This window comes from Acomys minous, assembly GCF_964271855.1.
Source record: "Acomys minous genome assembly, chromosome: 6".
NCBI classification, from domain to species: domain Eukaryota; kingdom Metazoa; phylum Chordata; class Mammalia; order Rodentia; family Muridae; genus Acomys; species Acomys minous.
The window spans coordinates 51,091,773-51,119,536 of NC_140487.1; the positions used below are offsets into that span (position 1 = coordinate 51,091,773).

The following is a 27,764-nucleotide window of genomic DNA, read 5'->3' on the forward strand; positions in this document are numbered from 1 at the left end:
GAAGGACAAATTATCCATTTGTAAGATCCCCACAGGGATATTTAAATAGTCTAATGATAATATATTCAATCTTGTTCTCCCAAATTAATCAAACAAATTGTGATTCTTTAATCATATCCTATAGAAATAATATAAGTAATGATAAAAATTAAATTAAAGACAACAGACATTCATGAAAACTGAAAACATACAATAATGAGGAAGAAAACCTCACTCACTACCTGTAAGCCCTGGGGCTGTGCCATGATTAGATGGGAGATACCCAGACAGTGATAAACTAAGTGATGACAACTAGGGGTACTTACATCTAAACGGCAACTACAAAAGAGGATAGGGTCTTCTTAATATTGGAGCAAACACATGCTTTATTTAAATATTATTCTGAGAATAAACAGTATAAGCTACATGCAATGTGAGGACTCTCCCCATGAGTCACATAACTGAAGGAGTTGTGAGGACTTGTCAGATCACCTTGCAGAAGATAAAGAAGCAGACATTATGATGGGCCAGGCCACACCTGAACCTAGGCTGCTTAACAAGGCATACAAATCCCTGGCTTACCTAATCCTTGGGTCAGGATCTGAAGATAAGTTCGGTAGGGATTAGGGGTGTGTGTGTCTGCTTGTTTGTGTTTGTCACTGGTTCTTTGTCTCACTTCCCAATGTAAGTACATTGAATAGGAATCTTTTTTCTGTTTTTCACTGTTGTCTCTTAATTGTTTATGAAGACTAGTGTCAGAGTTAGGGCTTCCAAGAAATAGTGTCTTAACTCTTAAAACCCTGATCTACACTTGCACCATCATGCTCTGGGGCTTGGGGGTTGTATATACAACAAAGAACAGACATGAAAACGTCATCTTTCTCCATTTACTCCATTCTGAGGTTAAAGGTGAGAATAACTGAAGTCATGGCTGTTTGATAGTGTTCCATCACGTCACCTTTGGCATTATATTAACAAGTACTTTCCTTGGGCTCAGGAAATCACATACATTATGCTGTTCTGTGATTCTTGGCTTTCTTGCCTACTAATCTGGTACCCCCAGGAGGCAGAAACATTTTGTCACCAAGTACTAATGTTTATTAAATGAAAGAAAACTGAAATATGATATTACACAGATTTGGTTCTAGGTAAGCAGTGAAAAAACACAGAGCCAATGAAGTCTGTGAAGTTATATATTGTGACTACATAAATTTAAAGATCTATTTGTTTCTGTTGTCTTTGCCATCCATGTTAGTATGCTGGCCAGTTTGGTTAATCTCGTCATCATGGGATTCTCTGGACTATAAAATACTTAGATTAATAATAAGCATTCTTCCATACTATTTCTCTTTACCAAAGATGTGCTCTTACTCAAAACAAAGAGAATGAAAATAAAACATTAACAACACAAAACAAAACAAAGGCCTGTGGCTCCTCCTCCAAGCAATCCCCCTCCCAGTGGTGATGACTGGGAGGGACTGCATGCCCCCCTCCCGAGGGAGGCTATCTTTTCACTGTTTTAGGCCGTTTTGAAATTCTTTTCTTTAGAAGAGATATTTTTAATCAAACAAAGCAGCTGCTGTTTCTGTGATTGGCGCAGGACCAGGGGCCGAAGAACACGGACGGGCGGCAGGGCTGGGCTGGGCTGGTGAAAAGGCAGTCGACTTGATGATGGAGCGCCTGAAGATGCGCTTTTTCCCTGGTCTGCGAACTGCTCACCCTTGAATGAACCCATCTTTATAGGTTTTCCCTACCGCAACGTGAGCTTCGCGTGCCTGCGGTTTTCCCTAGACCCTCTCGGAAGAACACGGCCACGGGAGAGGCGAAGGTAGGAGACTGGGAGACTCTGCGTTCCCGCGGGCCGGGCCGGCAGCCGCTGCTGGGAGGGCGTGACTGGCTTCTTCGCGCCAGCTGCATCCAGATGTGCCAGCCACCGTCCTCCAAGAAAGCTTCGCCGCGCAGCCCCGGCCTAAACGCCTTCCAGGAGGTTTGTCCCTGCCTGCGCGCCGTGCTCTGAGCTCTCAGGCAGGGAAAGCGCGCGGACATGGGCGAGACCATGTCAAAGAGACTCAAGTTGCACCTAGGAGAGGCGGAGATGGAGGAGCGGTCGTTCCCCAATCCCTTCCCGGACTATGAGGCCGCCGCCTCCGCCGCGGGGTTGGCCGCTGGAGCCGCGGAGGAGACGGGCCGTGTTTGCCCTCTCCCCACCACAGAGGACCCAGGCCTCCCTTTCCTCCCCAGCGGGAAGGTGAGTTGGCTGCCAGGGCCCGGAACAGCGGTTGGGTGGGTGAGGCCACCTCCGCTAATGGTAGCGTCCGGCGGTCACGCCCTGGGGTGCGCTGACGTCATCGGCGTGCGTCCCGCCCAGTGTAGGTCCTGCCCGAGCAGCTGGAAAAAAGCAGCAGGGCTGTGCGTTACCTGTGTGATAAGACACTGAAACACTCCGATGGAGCGTTTTTTAATGTTTCTTGGTACTAAAAAGTGAATTTGCTGTTAGCTAGGCAGATTTTATCACACCTGTCTAGGGGCACACCCTTGCTTGGAGAATAGGCTAAAGTCACAGCCTATTAATTTTTTTTTTCTTTTTCACTTATTTTGTTCTTTAACAACGTTATACAAGTATTTAATGTATTCTGGTTGCTCCCACCCCACTGTCTTTCATCTTCCCAGGGCTTGACCAGGATCGACTCTTTGAATTAACTGTTGGACCCCTAGGGTACCCAACTGAAGACAATGGCTACCCTTCTTCCAGAGTCAGTCTGTAGCTAATAGTTAAGCATTAAGGGATAGGGTCGCATAAGCCCTTCCTCATCCGTGACTGACTAGTGGGAGGCCTGTCTGGTGAATATCCAGTCCAGACAATTACAGCAATTCTAAGCTCATGGTTACATTAGCTGTGTCGTATTTTAAGAGTCTAGAACATTTCTGTTCTTATTCGTTATCTTTTGGCTCTTACTGCCCCCCCACCAACTCTTCTTCAGTGCTCTCAGATCTTAGAGGGTATAGAACAAAGCCTCATTGAGGGCCAAGTCGTCATGTTATCATCCAAATTAGCTGCACCAGATTACACTCTCACCAACAGTGTAAAAAGATACCCCTTTCCCTACAACCGTAAAAGTATTTGTTATTTTTATTCTTGATGATGGCCATTCTGACTGGGGTGAAATAGAATTTTAAGGTAATTTTAGTCTGCATCTCACTCACTGCTCAGGATGTTGAACATTTTTTAAAATGTTTACTGTTTGTAGTACCTCTTTTGAGAGCGATTTTAGCAGTTGAATAGCCCCCTCCACCATAAAAAAAATCATTTTATAGGAGTGTTTTTCCTGCCTGTGTATAACATGTACATGCCTAGCACTTGGGGAGGTCAGAAGATGGTGCTAGATCCTCTGTAAATGTAGTTGTGGACGGTTGTGAGCAACTGTGTGGGGCTAGGTACCAAACCTTGATCCTCTGCAAGAGCATCAAATGCTCTTAATTGGTGAACTCTCATGCCAGTCTTACTTAGCCCATTTAAAAACAGACAAACAAACAAACAAAACCCAAAAAACTGTTGTGTTTTCTTGGTGCTTACAGTGGTTTTTCTGTGTGTGGGTCTTTGTTGTTGTTGTTGTTGTTTGTTTGTTTGTTTTTTAAGTCTTTGTCTACTCCAGACATTAAACAATAATCTTCTGTTCAATGTGTAGCTTTAAAAGATTTTCTCCTATTTTGTGGGCTTTGAGATTCACCCCACTTGTTGACTGTTGGTCATATTGCCTGTGCTTTGCCTCTGCTACTGGAATCCTACTTAAAAAGTACGTATTTAAACATACCCCCTACTTTTTCCTCTAGTAGTTTTAGAGTATCATCTTATGTTGAAGTCCTCCATTATTTTGGACTTGAGTTTTGTGCAGGATGACAGTTTGAAGAAATGTCTTCTTTATGTCGTTACCTGATGTTTCCAGCACTGCCATGACCTGCACAGCTTTTGGGATTGACCTGATGGGGCAGTGGGGCAAAGAAGAAACAGATATGCTCCCAGAAAAGCTGGTGTTTGGTGAGCTCTCCTCGGCAGCCCAAACTCGGTGCATCAATCACAGAGTTGAGTGAGGAGCTTGTTATATAGAGCTGAGTGAGGAGGTGGGTTGGTTAGTTTTTGTAGGGAGTCTCTGCAAGGGAGCAAGGGCTGCAGTCATTCAGGGAGGAATGTGTGATTGATGCCTTGCAAACACCGTCAGCATCCATATTCGGAACAGGGATGGCTTTGCTGTTCCCTGATCCTGACCCGGCGGGGAAGGCTGTGCAGTTTGCATGGTCTGAGGCATTGGGATCCTTGATATGGCCACGTTCATGTCAATGATACACATTCGATCAAGACTTCATCCTCTCTCTCACATGTTGTAAAAAAAATAAAGAGCGTTAATATTTACTATTAATCCATGTAATTATCAGAGCACTTATTATTTAACCCACTACGATATCAACAAAAGATACAGATACTTGTTAAATTTTTAATAAGCCTGATTTCACTTGGGGCTGGGCAGATATTAACCCCCTAAACTACTTTGTTATCGCCCAGTCCACATCCCATGCAGTTGCTCTAATCATTGCTATCGGGGCTACTCCCCATCCAGAATAGGATAATTAGTTGCACATGCTTTCCATCTGGGCTGCTTCTCTCCATGTAGATCCGCAGAGCTAGTCCTCCTGGCCGCCTGGTTCTTCTTCAGGCTAACCCATGGTGGCTTTGCCTTCTCCTCTCCTCTCTCCCCTTCCTGTGATCCTTCTGTCCTCTCTACCAGTGAACCTAAGCCCTGCCAACCTTGCTTCTGCTTTGTCAAGTAAGGCATTTTATTCAGCCAATCCAGGGCACTTTTGGAGGCAAGGTTCACAAATGTCATATTACAACTGATAGTCTGCCTCGTAAAAGACGACAGGCAGACCTCAGGGAGCAAAATAATTAACGTTCAGATACGAAGCACCACAACATGCTGTAGCGCACACACACCACCACCTCTTAAACACATTTAAAAAGCCCTCTTTTCTCCAGTGAGGTTTTTGGAATTTTTTTTCAAAAATCAAACAAAACCACATAGCTATAGCGGCACGGACTTATACCCGAGTCTCTGTTATATTCCATTGATCTAAATGTCTGTTTTTGTTCCAACACCATGGTGTCTTTTATTAATCATGCATGGTGTTCTCTCCAACAGTCCTTGTTTTATTCAGGATTGGGTTTGGCTGTCCTGGGTATGTTTCTATATTAATTTTTACATTACATTTTCCATTTCTGTAAAGTGTTGCTTGAAGTTTTGGTGAGGATGGCATTGAATCTGTAGGTTGCTTTTGATAGGATGGTTATATTTACAATGTTTATTTACTTTCCAAGTCTATGGGCATGAGAGCTATTCCCATTTTCTAGTTAGCATCTTTTTCGGTTTCTCTGGGGTCTTAAAGTTTTCACTGTAGACATCTTTAGTGGCCTTAGCTAGATTTATTCCTGGGTATTTTATGTGTGCATTCTTCGTGTGTGTGTGTGTGTGTGTGTGTGTGTGTGTGTGTGTGTGTGTGTATTGGTATATAGAAAGGCTACTGATTTTTGTGTGTTAAGTTAGTATACTGCCATATTGTGGGAAGTGCTCATCAGCTCCAAAAGGTTTCTTTCTTTCTTTCTTTCTTTTTTCTTTCTTTTTCTTTCTTCCTTTCTTTCTTTTTTTTTTTTTTTTGTGAAGTCTCTAGGGTCATTGATCATTGATCATTTTGACTTTTCTCATTGATATCCCTTTGTTTCCTTCTTTGTCTTATTCCCCTAGCTAAGAACTCAAGCACCCTGTTGAAAAGGAGTGTATAACACGGAAACCTTTGTCATACTCATAATTTTTGCTGAATTGTCTTGAATTTTTCCCATTTGGTTTGATATTGGCTGTAGGGTTATCATGTGTAGCTTTACTGTGATGAGTATACTCTCTGCATTCTTTAGCCTATGATTTTTATCGTGAGAGGGTGTTAGATTTTGTTAAAAGATAGACCATCCTTTGATTTCCATCTTCATATGATGAATTACATTTATTTATGTATGATGAGCAACTGTATATCTGTGGAATGAAACCAACTTGACCATGGTGACTGTCTTTTTTTTTTAAATCAGAACTTTAGTTTACAAATATTTTATTGAGACTTCACATCTATGTTCATCAGAGAGTTGGGTCTGTAATTTTCTCTTTCTTGTGTACTTTTATTCATGACTTAATGTTGAAATTTGTTTTACAACTAAAGTCTATGATGAAGTTAAAAATCTATTGTTCATATTTAATAATCACTGTTCTTTTAATATATCTCTGGGGAAAGATGGCTGCTACAAAGTGAAGTACACTGTCAGCTGATTGGTGGAGTTACTGTATCCATGAGAATAGTAAATACTGCCTTGATATGGAGAGCAGGTAACTTTCATTTTCAGCATCACGCAAAGGAGAACTGGTCCAATTCAAAGAAAAGGACTAAAATTGAGTATTTTTCTTTTTGTCTTTTATCTCCAAGTAAATGTGATTTTTATATGAAAATCTATCAAATAACTTGTTTTTAAGAGAAAAATCCACAAATCGATAATGAGGTGTGTGATATCTCTAAACAGTTAAGTGGTAAATTGGTTAGTATCTGTGGTGGTTTGAAAGATAATCACCCCTATAGGCTCATATATTTGAATGTTTGCTTGTTTAGAATGCTTGAATGTTTAGGATGGATTGGAAGGTATGGCCTTGTTGGAGGAGTTATATCACTGGGTGTGCTTTGAGGTTTCAAAAATCCAGACCAGGCCCAGTTTCACTCTCTCTGACTCCTGCCTACGGATTAAGGTATAAGCTCTGGGCGACTGCTGTAGTACCATGCCTGCCTGCCATGCTCTCTGCCTTAATAGCAAATGGACTGACCCTCTGAAACTGTAAACAAACCCTCAGTTAAAAGCTTTTCTAAGTGGCCTTAGTCATGCTGTCTCTGCACAGCAACAGAACAGCAATAAAGACAGCATCATTCCAATGTTGTGGTTATGAGCTAAAGGTGAAATGGATAGTGTCGTCCTTGAAACGGACATGAGACCATTAAAAGAAAAAGTATAACAGATACTCTTATTACTGATTTTCACAGCCCTTTATTGTGAATTGCTTGTGTCCAGTATTGAGTTCAGAGTGAAGTGTATATATACTTTTTGTTTAGTTTGTTTTTGTATTTGTTTTTGTTTTTTAACTAGCAGCATCTGTTTTATGTGGTAGTTTTTGAGGATTCATTCAGGCACAGAAAACTGCACCGAATTTGATAGAGGAAAATTAATGTAAGGAATTGTTATTAACTAAAACGAGATTGGTGTACTGACAAATGTCTCATAAGAAGTTAAGAGAACTCTAGAGAATATAGGAATATTCAGCTGCACGGAACAGCCTGTTCGGTGAGGACTGAGAGAGCACATAAGGACAAGGCTCTGGGTAGTAGCTGTCTGACACTGCCCTGAATCTAGCAATCTTTAAACACATACCTCACACAGTGTCTGAGGGTAAGGAATCCAGATTGTCAGACTATTGTAGTTTGCTGTGTGGGTCTGACTCAGGGTTCACCGTGAAGATGCAGGCAAGCTAAAGCTCCATAAGGTAAAGGTAATCTCACGTCTTTGTCCTGGTGGTTGGCAGGCCCAACTAGCTATTGGCTGGTAGATTTAGTTAACAATATTTTACACACACACACACACACACACACACACACACACACACACACTGTGCATGTGTGCATATGTGCATGCGTTGTGTGTGTGTGCATCTCTATGTAATTCTTATGTTTGTTTGCTTTTTTTCTTGTTAGGTCATTTTGTCCTACTCTGATTTATTTTTGTTTTATTCTATTCTATTCCAGTACTGCTCCTTAGATGCCTGTTTATTTTCTAACAAGAGATAGAAAACCACTGGCTCCAAGTAGGAGGGGAAATGGGACAAAACTGAGAGGAGTTAGGGGAGGAGAAGCTAATCAGAATATATTAAATAAAGAAAAAAATCCGTTTTCAATAAAATACACAAAGAGAAAAGAGTGACCCAATTAAGAATGAGGTACAGATACAAACAGTAGTCCCAAAAGAAGAAACATATGGCTGAGAAACACTTAATGAAATGTTCAACATCCTTAGTCATCAGGGAAATGCAAATCAAAAGTACATTGCGATTTCAACTTATACCAGTCAGAATAGACAAGATCAGTTTTAAAAAATGACAGCTCATGATGGGAAGGAAGTAGAGCAAGGGAAACACTCATCCATCACTGTTAGGAATGGAAACCTGTGCAACCAGCACGGAATCAACATGGCAGTTCTTTCAAGAAGTTGAGAATACATCTACCTCAAGATCCAGTTGTGCCACTCCTGGGCCTATACCCAAAGGACTGTGTTTTCTGCTACAGAGACACTTGCTCAACCATGTTCATTGCTGTTATATCCATAATAGCTAGAAATTGGAAACAGAAGGGTGGATAAAGAAACTGTGGTATACTTACACAATGCAGTATTACTCAGGTGTTAAAAAATGGAATTATGAAATTTACATGTAAATGGGTGCAGGTAGACAAAAACATCTGAGCAAAGTAATTCATATCATGAAAGATGAAGATGGTATGTATTCAGTTGTGTGTTGATGTGAGCTGTTAAGTCTTTGATAAACAGGGTATAATCCATGTACCCACAGAGGACTTAGGGGAAAACTTAATACTAAAATTTTGCTAAAGGAATCTAGCAACAAGATGAACTCTGGTGCCCCATATTTGACCACATCCCCTTGATGGGAAGGCCTGGTGACACTCAGAGGAAGGATAGCAGGCTGCCAAGAAGAGACTTGATATCCTATGAGCATATACATGGGGAGGAGGTCCCTCTCAGTCACAGTCATAGGGGAGGGGAGTGGGGGAAAGTGGGAGGGAGGGAGGGAGGAATGCGAGGATAGAAGGAATGGGATAACAATTTAGATGTAATATGAATAAATTAATAAATATATATTTTAAAAAAGAGTACATAAATAAATACACTTAAACTTCAAAAAAAAAAAAAAGAAACTAATGTCTGTATATAACTGGTCTATCAAAGGTTACCTATCAAAGGTAACCAAGAAAATATTGATAATTTAAATGGATGTAAAATAAAAATTAAAGTGTTAATAAACATTTTACTGCTAAAGAACAAAAGATCCTTAACAACATGATCCTACACTCATAAATCAATGTCATCAAAACCATTATCAGAGAAGCTTCCTTCTTCAGTAGATGGGAATAAATACAAAGACTCACAGCCAGACAATGTGTAGAGAGTGAGAGACCTTAGAACACTTGGTCTTAAATGAATGTTGCCATCCATTTCCTTCCCTCAGAGCTTAGGGGACTCTGCAGAAGAGGAAGCAGAAAGCATGTAAGAGCCAGAAGGTGAGAGGCCATCAAGAAAACAAAGCTTTTGTTCCTGTGTTGCTTGCCTTCCTCTCATTCCTTGGAATATACCCAGAAGATGCTCCAGCACACAACAAGAACATTTGCTCAATCATGTTCATAGCAGCCTTATTCATAATAGCCAGAACATGGAAACAGCCTAAGTGTCCCTCAGTAGAAGAATGGATAAAGAAACTGTGGTACATTTACACTATGGAATACTACTCAGCTATTAAAAACAAGGAATTCCCAAAATTTGTGGACAAATGGATTGAACTAGAAATTATCATAATGAGTGAGTTAACCCAGAAGCAGAGTCAAATGGTATATACTCACTTATATCTGGACACTAGCCCAAGGGTCATGTCCCATGAAAGTCTTCACTTACCAGGAAAGTGGGACGGAGGGGAGGACATCCTTTTGGGAGTCTAGGTGAGAGAAGCATGGGAGAATGGGAAAATAGAAGGATCCAGAAGGTCCTAGAAACTTACAAGTAGAACATTATGATGGGCAGATCTGGGCCCAGAAGTCCTGCTCAAATTATGGCACCAGCCAAGGACAATACATACAGTAAACTCCAAACCCCTACCCAGATCTAGCCAATGGGTAGGACATTCTCCACAGTTGAGTGGAGAGTGAGGTCTGACTTTCACACGAACTCTGGTGCCCCATATTTGACCATGTCCCCTGGATGGGGAGGCCTGGTGGCACTCAGAGGAAGGATAGCAGGCTACCAAGAAGAGACTTGATACCCTATGAACATATACAGGGGGAGGAGGGCCCCTCAGTCACAGTCATAGGGGAGGGGAATAAGGGGAAAATGGGAAGGAGGGAGGAATGGGAGGATAGAAGGGATGGGATAACAATTGAGATGTATTATGAATAAATTAATAAGCTATATTAAAAAGAAAAGAAAAGGCAGAGTGCACCCAGGCCACACTCCTTGAACTTGGATCCATGCAAACACCTGGCCAAGTACAATCAATTTGGGAAACCCCTCCTTCCTTCACCAATTACAGATGCTCAGATGCTGTGGCCTAAGTAACTCAGAAGTCATAGGTAAATAAAAATAAGTTCATTCCTGTGGCTTTTTCAAGCATCCTTTGTGTTGTTTCTCTTTAAATCCTCTTCTTCTGTATTGGCCTTCTCAAATTCACTGCCCACCCCCCAATCCCCTTTCATGTCACTGTAGCCTACAGTTCCCTTCTGTGCTCCTCCCACCCGACTCCATGCTACATGTTTTGCATTTCTGGTGTCTGTCTTTACTCCAGACTATATACTTGACACAAGCTAGAGTCATTTGGGAAAAAGGATTATTAACTGAAAAACTTCTCCGTGGGAGAATGAGAGTTTGAGATGGCTTGTCACATGGAGTCTTCAGTCACAGAGAAGCATGCCGACACTCAGTTGGCGCCTCTTATCCCTTTTTAACTTAGTCATGGAACCTGGTTCATGAGTTGATGCCACCACACTTAGGCTAAGTTTCTTTTCAGTTAAACCTATTTAGGATTGTCCTCACAGACATACTCATTGGCATCTCTTCTAGGTGATTCTAAATCAAGTCAGGTTGACAATCTAAAGTAACTACCACCCAAGTTTTCCTATGTTCCTTATAAGGATGAAAAATGTTTGTATAATCAAATAATCTTTTGTTTCTTCACTTTTCTTTTGTTCCTTGTTCTTGATTTCTGCAAATTACTCTTTGTGATACTACTTATGAATTGTAATCCATGTAAGGCGTTGTTTCATTAAAACATTAGCTCTAAAAAGCCAGCATAGGCCATAGCTACCTGAGCTGTGACAAATAAGGTCACTCTCTGTGTGGTCAGCGTGCTTTCCATTGCTTCCATGCTGTTCTCTTCTTGTGCAATTTAAGTATTTCTTCCTTTGGCGTTTAGATTGTCCCTAACTTCACAAAGCGCATCCAGACCAAAATCAAAGATCTTCTGCAGCAAATGGAAGAAGGACTGAAGACAGCTGATCCTCATGACTGCTCTGCGTATACTGGTTGGACAGGTGGAGTAGTAACTTGTGTATTCCATTCCTACTATATAAGCTCAGATTTTGACATTTTCTCCTATTTTAAAATGGTGACATTTATATCCCTGAAGCATTAGACAGTTTTATTATGAGGTGTTTTATAGTTTTTTCCTGAAGAAATACTGTCTGAAGGTTTGATCTTTAATATATAAATTTTTATGACATTATTTATTTAACCTAATATGTAGCAGTGCAAATGTGTGGTTAAAAAAAAAAAGACCTACTTTATGATTTATTTTGTTGGTTTTGGTTTTGCTGTTATATTTTCTTGCTTCTTACTTACACTTGCTTTTAAGAACAGAGGTCCAGTCTCTTTAAAACAGAGTGAAAGCAGACCAGACCTGCACGTCTTTTTCCATCCTTTTACCAACTAGGTAGTGTCTGTCATCAAAAGTGAGATATTTTTAATGGAGGCCAGAAAACTGGAACATCATAATCTAGTAAACCAATCTCTTTTCTTTTGGGAGTGGAATGAGCATAGAAGTTATACTTGAAGAATGAGTATTAATTCCTGCCATTTTGTTGATTTTATACTTTTTTTTCCCTTTTTTACTCCTCCTTAGATTTACTGTTCTGGTACTGTTTATCCCCTGAGGCTCTTGAGTATACTTATCTCATCAGACCAAACCAATCCTTCCATGATGTATTGTAGAGCTGGGTCAAGAGTGATAAATTCCTTTACTCTATTTTTTTTTAATCATGGAAAGTTTTTATTTCTCCTAAATTTTTGAGGGACCAGTTTTTATTTCAAAACAACACCTGTCAACATTTAGTATCAAAACACTTGCACTGCAGGGTTCTCTTTCCCTTAACTGGCCCTAAAGAGCCCACAGCAAAGGAGAGTACTAATGAGCCTGGGAACTGCCACGTGTCCACCTATGGGACCTCAAAGAAACTACCCAAAGGGGCCAAATGGATGGGGGCCTTGAAAGAGCAGCACACACCAGCGCACAGACTGCAAAGAATTCCCACAACCATTGGTGTGACTAAAGTAACTTAGCCTCCCAAAAGCAAAATTTCAAAGTCATAAAATTTAAAAATTTTGTAATAATCTATTCAAGATTTCTTTAGCACTGACTGACACAAAGGACAGTAAGATGGAACGTTAGAGATGGCAGTTTCAGGAAAGGGCGGTGAGAGGAACTATGAAACTCATAACTTCTCTTTCTCCCTGGGGTTAGGGGCGGGGCAGGTGAACACTAAGAAGCCACCTCAACACTAAGGGCTTACACCATCCATTTTGTGAGCCATCGGTACTGGGGTAGAGGTGAGATCAGTCTGGTCTCAGGGCTGGGGCTGAATAGTACAAGCTTCAGTAACATGCACAGGGCCCTGGGAAGCGGGAGTGTCTCAGACATCTCACTGCCTTAATCTGGTGACATTGATGAAAAAAGCACAAAACACACATAAGGACAAAGTTTTTCAAAGTTACCAAAGCTGGAAATCTCCAGGGCCGGGAACACTTCTCTGTTTTTGGCCTACTTCTTAGAATCTGGTGGTGTTTGGGTAGGACTTGGTGCAGAGCACTAAGGATTTCCAGACTGGAGCTTTTGCCTGGTCGCTGCTGGCTCTCAGTAAAGCGGCTCATTCCTGTGTCCGCCTCTGTGCCAAGAGTAGAACCCATTCTGCTGCAAGGTCACCTTCAACCGTGAGAAAGAACGGGACTGCTGCTTCCAGCCTGTGGAAGAGCTTGCAATGTTACAACGAAAGAGTAATCTACTCCCTCAGCATGTTAGCCAAAGTGCTGAGCAAGCACCTCCCAGCTGGAGCTCTAGGAAGATTCATGGAAAAGACCTGAGGAGGGGAGAGGGTGGAATAAGCAGCCTTCACTTGATCAGCCTCAGGTGGAGTCAGGGTCAGAGGGAGGAGAGGCAGGGACTGCGGAGCTGTGGGTCTCCTTCAGGCCCGACATTCTTGGCATACAGAGATGCACCGTGGTCTTCTAAGACATCAGCACGGGTCTCTGCCTTCTTGAGTTTATCACTAGGAATCCTTATTTCTTCTTCATGCTTGTCTCCTTTTTGAGAGAGGGTTTCTTCAGCAGCACTGGACACCTGGGGTTCTGCTCCATCGGTCTGAGCTGCTCATCCAGCTCTCAAAACAGGCCTCTGCCAGCCCCGCTCCTTCCTCTGTGTGCCCAAGTCTCCTTCAGTGATCTGCAGCTTACGTTGCCTCCTCACGCTTCCTGCCTGCGTCGTCTTCAGCGTGCTTAGCTTCCTCTAGCTGGATTTCCTGGAGGTCCCCCTTCATCTTTTTAAGCCTGGTTTTCAATCACCTACACAAAGCTCTCACATCTGCAGCTTTTCCTGCACTCTCTGGCTTCTGCAGAGCAGTGGCCAGGCACAGCTGAGCATGCTCCAGCTCTCCTTCTAGTGGCAGGATCCTAGGTTAAAGGAGGCTACCTTAGTTTCAGCCCGCTCCCGGGTCCACCTTTCTCCCTCTGTGCGCTAGAAGAGCTTGGCCCTGTCTTCTCCACCATCAGCTTACTGCTGCCGAGGCTGATCTCATGTTCACCATCTCACTGGCAATGATTCTGGCCATGATACCCTCCCGTCAGCCTCTCTGCTTGGTATTGCAGCGCTGCTCCTCCTGCAAATTTTATAGATAGTTTTGTTGAGTAGTCTGTGCTATAGTTCTGGTGTTTCAGTATTAAGAATAGCCATTTCTTACACCTAGGATATATATATTATTGTGATAAAAATAGACTAGTAATTGACATGACCATGATTTGATCAACCAACATTGTTGTTAGTTGTATAACTTGTATAATTTACTATCCTAAGCAGCCTGCAATAGCACTTTCAAAGTATTGGAGGGAAGCCTTATATTCTATTTGAGTTGTATGAGTACAATATATCCTATTAGGGTAGAAATATACATATACATATACATATACACACACACACACACACACACACACACATATATATATATATATACTGTGTGTGAAGAATAATCTTAAATTTGAATTCTATACCAATGTATCAAAATTAAACTTATTTTGTACCAATATACAAAATTCTATACCAAGGAATTAAAAATAACCTTGTGAGCAACAGTTAAGCCCTTAAATTGAAGAGTAGACTCAATAGTCTACTTTTTGTCCTATCAACCCTATATATTTCTATTTTCTCCCCTTTTTTCTTTTCAGCAAATATCTATACACCTAAGGAAGAAAAGATAAAGGAAAAGAGAGACTCAGGAAATTAATTTTATTCCTTCTCAAGTCTCTGATGGGGTTGAAGACCAGATAGTTTAGTTTTACAATTAAGCTTAGTTGTTTTGGGGTTAAGATGTTTTTAGGTCTAGATAGATGTTTTAAGTTGATAGAGATGAGATATGATAGATATTAATTTACTTTCAGAATTTTGATCTCACCAAGATAGGAAAAATGTTTTCTTCAAGGTTGCCAAATACAAATAGCCAAAACATTATGAATGTAACATTAATATAATTCCTGATTGTTTTGTGGTTCTTCTTGCTGTATATAGTTTATTTTATTTTTGTGTAATAATATAAATGTATGTGTAAAAAAAAAACTAAAAAACTAAAAGAATACATCATCCCAGGCCCTTCTGGCTTTAACTTTTTTTTAAACTTAAACTTTTCTGACCAATAATCAGGTATTACTTTATGGGTCACCTATATAAAAGCACCTTGACCTTGCCCTCATCCAGTTTTCAATGCCCTTTCTTTGTGTTTTAAATGTTTAAAATAATGAGTCATGAGGAAGTTTGTCTTGTTTTGTTTTCTGGTCCTGTCTATTTGGTGTTCTATGTGTATGTTGTGTCGGAATAGACATATTTTTATATTTTTGGGGGCATTTTCTTCTCTTATTTTATCAAAATTAATTTCTAGGGCTTTGGTATGTATACTCCTTCTGTGCTCATAATTCTGAACATTCAATGGTGTCCCAAAGTTCTCCTATATCCATTCACATATTAAAAAAAAAAGATTGACCTTTACTGAGTAATCCAGTTTCTCTACCTAGTCTTCCAGCACCAATACCGTATTTTCCACATGATCTGTCCTTTTAGTGGAACTTTCCACTGCGCTTTTTAATTATTGTATTTTTAATTTCCTACTCATTTCAATTTGATTTTTCTCCAACCATTCTATTTCCTTATTGAACTCTGTTTTCATATCATGGAGTGACTTCCCCATTTTATTGGCTTTGTTTTTGTTCTCCTGGAGTGTGTTCCCATCCTTTGTGAGTTGTTCAAGCATAGCAGTGCTCATTCTTTTGAATTCTTTGTTAGAACGTCTTCCAGTTCAATCTCACTGGGACTCATTACTGTCTGCTTAGTATGTTTTTAAGGTAACGTGTTGTCTCAGTCTTTCTTGTCAGGTTTGTTTTGGTCTTGGAGTTGGAGTCATTTCTTGTTACAGGTTTTCTTTTCCTTTCTTCCTCTCCCTTCCTTCCTCCCTCCCTCCCCCTCCTTCCTTCCTCCCTTCATCCCTTCCTCTGCTCTTTCTTTAAAATCACCCTCTTTCTATGGAGGCTTCTACAATGTTCAGAAACTGGGTTATGTTGTATATGAGTTGGGATATTTACTTCTGCACCTAACACTCCCCTCCCAAGAAAGGAGTTATTCCTGGAAGGAATGGTATCCCCTGAGAAGGGCCTTTTATGAGTGAAAAGCTGGCGAAATAATGCTAGGAGAGGCAGAGAAGAAAAGGCAAGAAAGTGTGTGAAGAGCAGCATATAGACCTCTTTAAAAGGCATTACTAAACGGGGGAGGTTGACCAATGAGGAGAAGTGGTATTGTAAGCCAACCACCTCAGATTCCCTGCTTTCCATAGGAATGAATTAACTCACAGAAACTGGTAAAACAAAATGGAGTATTTTACTGCTTGAGCAAGGTTGGTGGTCAATTGTTTTCTCCACTCCCCATATCTGTGGCCACCTTACATTTATAGAAAGCAATGAGACAAGGGTTAGAACTATGTCTCTTCGTCTTTAACTGGTTCTTTCTTAGACGTAATGGGACGTGGACACCCACACTGCCCTTGTCTCCATCTTGTTATAGAGTTAGCTCTTCTGTGAAGCCTGGGTGAAGAAAATGGAGGTCTTACGGATCCCCTAGGTTTTAAAGTGGCATACATTCATTGTAATTTTAAAGTATGTTGAAGATTAACTTGAAGATGTGAAATGCCCCGAGTTTACTACTTAGAGAAATAAGCAGCCGGATATTTAGAGACATTAAAATAAAGAATAAAAATCAGATTATTAGGTATACTAGATGAAGTCTAGACTGTTGAAGAGCCTCAATTTTACATTAAATGGATGTTTTATTTGACCCAGTGCTGTCATAATGCTTATTTCAGTACTATCTTGTGCAGTGTGCTTCAATTACATGGATTCCTTTTTACTAACTGTCATGCTGACTTCTTTTCTTATTAACACATATTAATTGTCCATATTAATGGGGTTCATGTGATCCAGAGCATGTGTTGGTAAAACCTAAGTACCGTTCTCCCACAATCTCATAACTCAGGAGTTAGAGTATTCTTTCAAAGGAAGAGTTTCTGCGAAGCAGTAGAACTCCTGGTTCTCGTCCTTGGTGAGGGAAGACTTTGAAGGACAGTCTCAGTGTGGCCCATTCTGGCTGCAGAGTGACTGTCGTGTAGCTGAGAGTGTCTTTGAACTCCTGATGCTGCTGTGTCCATCTGCTAGCTGCTGAGGTTGCACGCCTGAGCCTCCACACCTCACTTTGCATCTCTATTTCTGTATTTAAAAAGAGATTCGTGACAGGCTGCTCCCTCTGTCCCAGTTTTGTCGCATCATATGGTGTTTCCTAAGTGGGGATCTGACTCACTGGTTAGATGCTCTGTTGCTTGATGAGGGGGGGGAAAAACAATGAAGAATTGTAGAAATTTAGAAAGGAGGCATAAAATCCAGAAAAGTAATCACTTACTGTGGGATCACATAGAAGGAAATGCTTTGAGGAGAAGCATAAGAACAGGGCTTCCATTAGCTTGAGGTACAGAGAGGGTAGACTGGGTGTGATCGGGAACCAGGAGCAACTGCAGCAGTAGTGTGTCTTGTGCCTTTCAATGTAACTCACTGTGTCAGGACAGTTAACACAATGATAAATTTCAATCCGTTTTATGGATTTTTCCACCTTAATTTTTGTGTCTTTTTGTTTTCAGCAGTTTCAATTTTCTGAAATAAATTATATTTTTTCATTGTTATTGTTTCTGTTGTCCATTTCAAAATTCAGGGTCTTTGTAGAAGAAGATGCTATGTATAATTACAAATAACTCCCTGAAGGTAAAAAGGAGGATAGTAATGCTTTTCTCTGGTTGGGAATCATTGCAGGAATAGCACTTTTGTACCTGCAGCTGTACCGGGTCACTGGTGACCAGACCTACCTGCTCCGATCCCTGGATTATGTGAAGAGAACACTCCGAAATTTGAGTGGTCGCAGAGTCACTTTCCTTTGTGGAGATGCTGGGCCCCTTGCTGTGGGTGCTGTGATATACCATAAACTCAAAAGTGACTGCGAGTCCCAAGAATGTATCACAAAGTGAGTTTTAGAAATTGGAAATGTCTCCAAATGTTTTGTTGAAGAATTACTGTGTAAAGATGTCCCACTATTAAGCTATTTTCCAATCTGCAATTGCAAACAGGTCTCTCTGAAAAGTGAAGCATGTTAGTCTTCTTTGTGGGATCCTGTGTTTCTTTTGTATATGTGCACGGGTGTGTCTTAATTCCAGGGGGACTTTAATAATCACTTCTAAATATTTCTAAAGTGAGTTCACATCTGTGAGAATAGCTTGGAATAGTAATCATGAGATCACTCTTTAGCTCTCAGTTATGATGATGAGGGAATGATGAAGGGCTGCGAAGGTTTTGCAGTGGTTTAGTTGATGTTCTCCTTGAACAAGCAGAAAGCAAGGAAGGTCCTTTCCTTCACCTGGTGGAGTATCTGGCATGTGTGGACATGTGATTTAGCCTTGCCTAAGCAGTAACCACAGCCCAGCTTATCTTTACTTAGATTTTACATTACTTTGTTCTAACACTAGATTTTAAAGTGTGAACTCTGTTTTCACTGCATGGCTTAGAATAATAGAAAGGTGGAAATTTGGGGCTGAAAGAATTTTTTTCAGAGCTCGATATTGAGTTCATGACCTCATACACCTAATTTTGTTCTTAAATATTTTTTCTTAATTTGTTATTTGAAACAGGAATTAGTAGAGAGGTAATTGTTTCATGAACTTGGGGTTATTTTTCTAAGTCATAACTGAGAGATTTTCAGACGTTTTCTGGGATAATCCTTTGTCCTGTTGCTTAGGCTTCTACAGATGCACAGAACCATTGTCTGTCAAGAATCTGAGCTTCCTGATGAGCTGCTGTATGGACGGGCAGGCTACCTCTATGCCTTACTGTACCTGAACACAGAAATTGGCCCCGGCACTGTTGGTGAGGCAGCTATTAAAGAGGTATTGTGGGCCAGCTGGACCGACCAATACTAAAAACTATCTGTTAGCATACAGTTATGAAGCTTCTGCTTCTAGGTGGGACTAATTTTTATTTTATTTTACCTATTTATTTTGGTTTTTCAAGACTGGGTTTTTCTGGGTAGCCCTGGGTATCCTGGCAGTCACCCTGTAGACCAGGCTGGCCTCGAACTCACAGAGATCCACTTGCCTCTGCCTCCGGAGTGCTAAGATTAAAGGTGTATGGCACCACCACCCGGGGGGATTAATATTTTTTAAAGGTATCTCATAAATTTTTTTTTTTTTGAAAGAGCTACATTTCTTCTCAAACATCATTTTAAAAGTCTGTGATCTTTGTTGGTTAGGTTGGGTTTCATTGGAACTATACAATTCAACTTCAGAAAAGTAAAATGAGGTGACCATGATTGGGCGCCGTGCTCATACTATCTTTTGTTATCCTGTTCTTCACAGACACCCTTAGGTACATGACCAAATATAGCCGGCACTCTTAGTCGCTTGGAAAGGGAAAAGAATCAGCTTCCTCTGTCAGGGTTCCCTTTACAGGGCCCCCACCTTATGTCTGCTCCCATCTCATTCCAACAACTTAGAGGTCTGGCTAGAAGGCCAGATGCGCATCTGAAACCTGCAGCACTTTACTAAAGTGAGTCTTTAATTGCAGACAGTAGACCATAACACAGACCACATTTCTCTAGCCCCTCCCTCATCAGTGAAGCTAATGTGTGTACCCTGTCTTGAAAATGTATTTGCTGTATTTTAGGGAAAATGTTACATCTATGAAGTGAAGGAGAGATAAACATGTTTTTTGTTTAGATCACAAGTGTGGGATGGGAAAAGACTTGTGAGAGAGCAGGTGATGTTTATCCCATTAGAAGACAAACCACCATGTGGGGGAGATTGGTTATTAACCAGCTGCAAAACATCCTTAGACAAATTCTGAGAGGAGATATAAATGTGAGCCAAAAAACAAGAGAGGAGGCCCTTGGAGAATTGGGATAGTTCATAGCTCCACTTCTAGATGCTCCTAGAGAGAACCGCTTGAGGGAAGGCTTAGGAGCTCCAGGCTCTGGCTGAGGTTCTGGGTTCTGGTTGCTCCAGGTTCCAGCAGAAGATATCCAGCTGATTACGCCAGGAGAATCATTCCTTGGAAATGATATCCTTACGGTTTCATTATTGTATTCTTTAATCTTCTTTTCCTATTGTTTAGGTTAGTCGGGTTATAACTGAGGTACTCTCAGTTAATAAGTTTGTAATAAAATATATTTGTTAAGAAAATTGAGCCTACAATGAAGCAAATAACAAGTTTATTGTAGTTCTTAATAGGAAGGCTCAATAAAATTTAGTCAACTTTTCATACTAGAACTTCAGTTCCATAGGTAAATTTTTTAAAAATGTTTTTCTCAAATATTATTTCCTGATTTCTCTTTCTGATTTTATTAAATAAAAATAATTGTTAAATAATGGCTGCTTAAAATATTTTTAATATTCTGTGCTCTCCTACACATTAATGTTAATTAGAGTAGATGACGGTGCTTCTAAGATGTTCTGATTTCTGATGTCTCCTTGTCTTGGTAGGTAGTCACTGCTATTATTGAGTCAGGAAAGACTCTGTCAAGGGAAGAAAGGAAAACCGAGCGCTGCCCCCTGTTATATCAGTGGCACAGGAAGCAATATGTTGGAGCAGCCCATGGGATGGCTGGAATCTACTACATGTTAATGCAGGTACCTGACAATTCTCTGGGATAATAAATAAATAACCATAGAACAAAATATTAGACTAATATGAATGAGGGATTAAATTCTTCATAGAAAACAAATAGGCTGAATTAAAGGTTCCTACTTTGACTCACAGATAATTAACTTGGCTTTATAGCAGTGACTTTCTAAAAGTACATTCTGTATATAATTATCACCCAAAGCCTCCCTCTGTTCTTGTCCTGTTGATTGAAGTAGGGACTCCTTAATGGAGATTATGTGCTTTAGATGCAGATGCTTAGGGTGGTTTTGTTCTTTAAGAAAAATACAAATTATGAAAACTTTACTTCTTTGCTTTTATGATGAAGTACACATAGCATTGTTTAGTAATTGCTATATTTAGAAACATGCCAGCTTTTACAGACTAAGTAAGAGTGATGTAGCCGGCTAGCCCCCTCTGCAGAGGAGGCAAAGTGGTGTGCTGAAGCCTGTGTTGGGAGATGTGTGTAAATATTCTCTGTCCTATGCTGCATGCCCTGTGGCCTCTGTACCCTGCCACATGTCCTGTGGTCATGCTGTCTCTTGGTTATCATTTAGAAGGCTGTCAATATAGTCTATATGAAAATTTTTCCAATTCTACTTGAAAAATGGAAGTCCAGTTTTGCAATGGCAGGAAAAAGACAAAGTTCTCTTACAAATCCTTTCAAAATAACAAGAAAAACAAAAACCAGAAGTTTTAATTCTTTGAATTAAACTGGGAAGACATATAGAAACCCAAGATAAAAAGATGTAAACTGGAAATAAGTTTTAAAAAATGGCAAATGACCTAACAGGACAGAAAATCACACAGAAATGCCTGAGAGAGCTGTCAACAAGAAAGCAGCCTGTTTCCCGGCAGAACCATAGAGCTGGGGGAAGTTAAGTGACATCTACCATAGAAGCTGCATCAGACATATATCTGGGTTGAGATGAAGGCAGGGTAGTGGATAAAGGATCTTCTTCAAATATTTCTAAAGAGCCTTTGGATATGTTAAGCTTTTCCTTCCAGTAATTCCTAGGAGAAACAAAAGGAATTGGGGCTTGACAAAAAGAAAGCATCTCTTGATGAGAAAAGGCCAGGCATAGAGGAGAGCAAAGGGAGCTGAATTCCACATGTCACAGTGGATCACTATGCTACACTGTTGGCCTCAGACACTTCCACCTCTGTCACAACAATGGGCAGTACAGCCTCCACCCCAGAAAAGAGACTGTCACCTGCTTTTGGAGACACTGATTTAATAATTTGTTGTTGTTGCTTGTCACTGACCTCTCACTTGGGTCTTTCCTCCCTTCTGAAAGTCTTTGTGATCTATTGAAAACCTTGAGATCAGACACATTCAGAATGTAGTATGGATACATTGTTTCAGAGATAAGGATGCACTCAAGTTGTAAAGTGGTAACAGGCAGAGGGGCCAACTTCATTTTAGGACCTTCCTGTATAATTGATAATAGCCTTGTACCCCTGATCTTTCTGCCTCCATCTCTGTACCCCTGATCTTTCTGCCTCTACCTCTGAGTGTTAGAATTAAATGCATGCATACTTCAGATAAGAATTTATATAAATAATTTTCTAAGCATAATTTACTATTCTGAATATATATTTCATGAACTATAGTTAAAAAAACCCTAGCCTATTAGTATATCTCAGGAAATCATCTAAAGGCTTTCTATTATGTATTTTTAAATATTAAGCTAACTTTACTTCATCAAGTTTAGAAGCAAGTGTATTCCTTAAGTTGTCTTTTACTCCATGCTAAACAGTCTTTTTGTTGGGAGAGAGAAGGTTTTATTGTATTTAAGAGTTATATTGTTGTTTTAGTATGATAATATACATTTTAAAGGAGTATTGTTCTTTAATTATGAGTAATACTTATACCTCATTTGGAATCTTGTTCTCTGAATCAAATGGAAATTAACTCACTGGACAGAGAGTGAGCCTTTACCCCAGATTTTACCAATAATCTAGATTTGTGAGGGCTTGCTAACATATCACAATAGAAGAAATTTAATTAGCCTAACTTGCAATTTGTTATCACCAATTTTTTCTTGAGAATCTGCAGAGTATCTTGAAATCCTTAGAATGTTTTATATTTCAGTACTTAAAAAACAAAACAAAACAAAACCCCATCAAACAGTCCCTCAAAAGAGTAAATATTTCCCAGTTGTTTGTATTCTTAACACTTGAGTAAAACTTTAAAGCAAATTTGGTTCATTCTAGGAGGAAACAGCTAGTGAATGTTTTCAGTAAGTAATGCCTATTATTATACAAATCACTGCATGCCAGAGACAAACATATATTGTTCAATTGGAGCTAATTATTCTGATTACCTTAAAGAAAGGGAAGTTAAATAATTTGCCTGGCAGGTGTCCTCTGCGCCAGGCCCTCACTGCAATGTCAGCCGGCAGGGACATGGAGGGGCCAGTGAAGTTGTGTGCCTCATCGTCCCCCGATGCTGAGGGACACCCAGAGGCTGGCACCATGAAGATCTGGTCTTTGGAGCACATCTTGGACCCCCCCTCCCCCCTCATGGGAAACAGTTAGGACTGTTGCAATGCAGAAATACCCAAACCCCATGAACCCGAGCATGGTTGGTATTGATGTGCTGGACAGACATGTCGATCCCTCAGGAAAGGGGCACAGCCTCAGACACAGTACAGAGTGGGGCCTGCCTTCCATTGTGAAGTCTCTTATTGGTGCAGCAAGAAAGAAAACATACATGCAGCAACATTGTGTAATTGACCCGGTGAAGAGGACTGTGGAGCTCCAGTCTGCTAACACCTCATTACACATATGGTCTCAGTAGACAGAGGCTCACATACAAGCCGCACTCCCAGGACCCAGAGAGACTGTCCTGACCCAGGAAGCCATCGTCACTGTGAAAGGGGTCAGCCTCAGCAGCTACCGTAGGAGACTCATGGCAAGCACCGTCTCTTCCATTGTGAACAAAGGCTGAGAAGCCATAGAATGGGTGATACATAAACTGAACCCCGAGACTGAAGACTTGACAGCATCAGGAAGAGGAAGCCCAAGGACACCAATGGCAGCAGCGGTGGAGAAACGGCAGTGGAAATCGGTGTGCAGCACCAGGGCCCCAGGGCTCAAGCTGACAGCATACTCAGTTGCTCTTTAAAAGATACAACTATTTTAGGTAGATTTTATTTATTTTTTAATGAGCTGAGGAAAGCTGTGACTTGATCAAAACAAAAGGTCAGAGCTTCTAAATCAAAGGGATTCTCTGACGTTGAAGGGCTTGAAAAGACTGACAGGAAAGTCTTGTGTTGATGTGAACAATTAATGGCTTTGTTGTTATTTAAGTACTTGGAAGAAACTGATGTTGACTTGGAGTCTTCTTAGGTAGACTCTTAATGCTTCAGACACTGGAATATTCCAGGCTGTGGACCAACCCACACAGCCCAGCTGCCCGTGTGTCCACACAGGAGCCGCCACTGTGAACCAGAACCGCCTGCATGAGGAACTCACTTTACAAAGAGAAATTGTACGATTTCAAATGACATTGATTTGTATAAAATAACCTGTGCTGCTGGAAACCAGTGTTTGGATTTGGTACTTAAATGATATTTTTTGGAGTAAAAATTAGCACTAAGGTAATATATGACTCCAGAAGAAATAATATTTTATTGTGTTAACGGTACTGTATTGATTTATCAAATTTGTGACTTAGTAAAGCCATTCCCTTCCTTGAAAAAAAATTGCCTGAAGTAAAAAAGTAAGTTGATTTGAGAGGTGAGTTGTACTTGACCTTTAGGAGGAGGAAGAGCCACATAGGAAGAAAGAAAAGAATTCTTTTTAGACAACACACACACACACACACACACACACACACACACACACACACATCTTTCGTCGTTCAGGGTTCCTTACAGAGCCCCTCAGCTCACTACTCTGTAGGATGGTTTTATTTCAATTGTTAGTCTCAATTCATCAGTCAGTTCAACACATTGGAACACAAATCCATTCAGGATTTCAAAGAATCGAACCAAACAAAAAAAGCTTAAGTGTAGGGGGTAAAAAAAAAAAACCTCACATGATTGAATTCTAATTTTGTATCTTTCTTGGTGTTATAAATAATAAGAGTTATAAGACTAGCCATGCTACAGTAGTTAAAAAAAAAAAAAACTTTAGAAAAAAATTTTCTTTTTGTGCCTTTAAAGCCGGAAGCAAAAGTGGACCAAGAAACCTTAACAGAAATGGTGAAGCCCAGCATCGATTATGTGCGCCACAAAAAATTCCGATCTGGAAATTACCCATCTTCATTAAGCAATGAAACAGACCGATTGGTCCACTGGTGCCATGGTGCTCCAGGCGTCATCCACATGCTCTTACATGCCTACCAGGTTAGTGCTTCTCTAGTATTCTAAATGTTTGGGCACAGTTTTTACCACCCAGCTTCCAGGTTGCTTCTGGAAAGCCCATTCAACTGTACACTGAAACTGGTTTTAAATTTTACTCTTTCTAGCCACGCTTGGTGGCACATGCCTTTGATCCTAGTGCTTGGGAGGCAGAGGCAGGTGGACCTCTGTGAGTTCAAGGATAGCCTGGTCTACAAAGTGAGTTCCAGGAAGGCAAGGTTACACACAGAGTAACCTTGTTTTGAAAAAAAAAAAATCTTTGTGTTAGTGTGACTACACATGCCATATGGATGGAGCTCAGGGGACAATCTTTGGTGTTGGTCTTTGCCTTCCATCATGTTTGAACAGGATTATAAGTACATGCCAGCAAATCTGACTTACTTTTAAAAATCACACACACACACACACACACACACACACACACACACACACACACACATATATTGAGATTATAAAATAACGATATTATTTTCCCCTTCATTTTCCTCCCTCTAACTGCTCCCATGTATCCCCAAACTTTCTTTTAAATATATGACTTCTTTTTTAAAATTGTTGATATTTGTGTATATATTCCCAAATATATAAATAACAATGTGTTCAGTTTATATAATACTGCTTATATACATGATATTGGGGCTGGCTATTTTGTTTTGGATAACCAACAGCTCTGCTCTTCCCTGAGGAAGACAAGTTTTCCCAGTCTCAGCATTCCTTAGTTTAAAGTCAGGAACAAAGCTGGCATGGTAGTATACTCTTTGAATCCTAGTACTTGGGAGGCAGAGGTCAACAGATCTCTATGAATTTAAGGTCTACATACTAAGTTTCAGGCCAGCCAGGGCTACATAGAGATTCTCACAAACAAAACTAACTAACTAACAAACTAACTACTAACTAACTAATCAAATCAAATCAAATCAAATCAGTACTGAGACAGAGCTGTCCACTATTCCCAGTTATTTCCAATTTAGTGTTCAAGTCACTATAAAGCAGTAAGACAAGAAAAAGAAAGTAAAGAGACAGAGGTCCAAAAAGAATAATTCAAACTATCCATATTTGCAGAGGACATGATCTTATACATAAGCTATCCCAAATATTCTACTAGAAAGCTTCCAGAAAAGATCAACCCTTTGAGCAAATTGGCAGGACACAAAATTACCTTGCAAAAATTAATAGCTTCTCAAAACAGAAACAACAGATACACCTAGGAAGAGATCATGGAAATGATACTATTCTCAATAGCCTGAAAAAACAAAACAAAACAAAACAAACCTAATTAAGGATGTAAACGACCTCTACAGTAAAAACTTACCTCTGAAGAAAGAGAGTAAGAAAGATATTAGAAGATGGAAAAACCTCTTATACTCACAGATTGGTAGAATAAGAATAAATAACGTGAAAATGACCATCCTATCAAAACCAACATATGAGGAAACAAGTGTATACAGATGAATGCATGAGTGGGTATAAAAATAAAATTATTTTTTTCTACTTCCACTCTAGCTGACAAATAATGACATGAAACCTATTATATTTATTAATAATCTTTAAAGCCCTATAGTTGGACAGAACTCATCTATTCTAAGCCTTCTACACTGGTCTGGACTATTTCTAAGCCATGTGCCCTATTACTTACCATCTAGTCTTGACCTGCCCACTCTTGCTCTGTATGTGTCCTCATGGCGACTCCCCCATGGTGACCTCTTCATGGCCACCTTCTCCTCTACCTTCTTCCACCAAGGACCATCCTCCTGGGATTCCAAGTCCTGGCACAACTCTCTTACCCAGTTATTGTCTGTTCAGCTCTTTATTAACCAATCACAGATGTTGGAGACTAATTTTTATACAACATTGAGACAGGAGATTCTTCAATAATAATGACATTGCCCATGTTTGGACTACAACCAGATTTCTGGGCACAAAAATCAGCGTCTGAATTCACAGGGCACAAAATCATTCCCCAACATCTCCCCCCTTAAGTCCAATAAAAGGCTCTTTGTCTTATAATAATAAACTACATACAATAAGAATAATTGTGAAAACTATCAGGTAGGAATTACATTCACGATGTCTAGTCCATTTGTATTTGGCAATCATGGAAAAAGTATTCTACTATCTGTCCTATCTTGGTGAGTTCACAGTTCTGTACTTTCTACCATAACTTTCATTTATCCACCTAAAATATCTTCTTAGACCTTAAAACAAATTTTTAATGCTAAACACCCTAGTTTATATGGGAGACTATAGTTATCTAGTCTTCAATCCCATCAGAGACCTGAGAAGGATGACTAGACATGACGTATAGAGCAAGAAGCTTCCAAAACTACAGAAATGACAGACATTTGGCTGTTTGCACAGTCACCCAAGGTTCCTCTGAAACATTGGGGAATCAACTTTGGCCTTCTGGCCCAGTATATGACAGACTTTTTTCTGTAATTATGAAGAACTGTTTACTTTGTCTTGGCAAAGCTCACCAGTTGACTTGCTTGCATCCAGTTTGTCCAATTTGGACAGCATACTGTCTGCAGTTGAGGATAGGACAGTTTCTTGCCCAGTGGCTAGCCTGCCATTTAGTTTACTGCTAATAAACAAACTCCATATGGAGGTTCTTCAATGGTCATCTTGTTCTTTGAGGTAGAATGGAGGTGCTACCAAGGTCTGACATTTCTTGCTGTCAAGAAGGCCTTTTATTAAGAAAACATTTTTGAAAGCCATATTTTGTACATCTCTATGGTTTTTGAAGACCAGCTATCTATCTACAG

At 40.2% G+C, this 27,764-nt stretch overlaps 1 protein-coding gene and 1 pseudogene across 2 annotated transcripts in view; both read left to right on the plus strand.

Moving 5' to 3' along the window:
- The first annotated feature begins 309 nt into the window (after positions 1 to 309).
- The window catches only part of LANCL2 (LanC like glutathione S-transferase 2), a 37,993-nt gene continuing 10,538 nt past the window's right edge, over positions 310 to 27,764 (plus strand). The window contains exons 1-6 of the mRNA XM_084784993.1: positions 310 to 2,227; positions 11,298 to 11,415; positions 17,762 to 17,969; positions 18,738 to 18,885; positions 20,476 to 20,622; positions 24,808 to 24,990. Of these exons, the coding sequence (XP_084641119.1) occupies positions 2,024 to 2,227; positions 11,298 to 11,415; positions 17,762 to 17,969; positions 18,738 to 18,885; positions 20,476 to 20,622; positions 24,808 to 24,990 (1,008 nt within the window). The 5' untranslated portion in view covers positions 310 to 2,023. The remainder of the gene's footprint in view (positions 2,228 to 11,297; positions 11,416 to 17,761; positions 17,970 to 18,737; positions 18,886 to 20,475; positions 20,623 to 24,807; positions 24,991 to 27,764) is intronic.
- On the plus strand, positions 22,980 to 24,462 carry LOC311599446 (PRELI domain containing protein 3B-like; annotated as a pseudogene). The gene has a single exon. The product of its transcript is annotated as a PRELI domain containing protein 3B-like (transcript).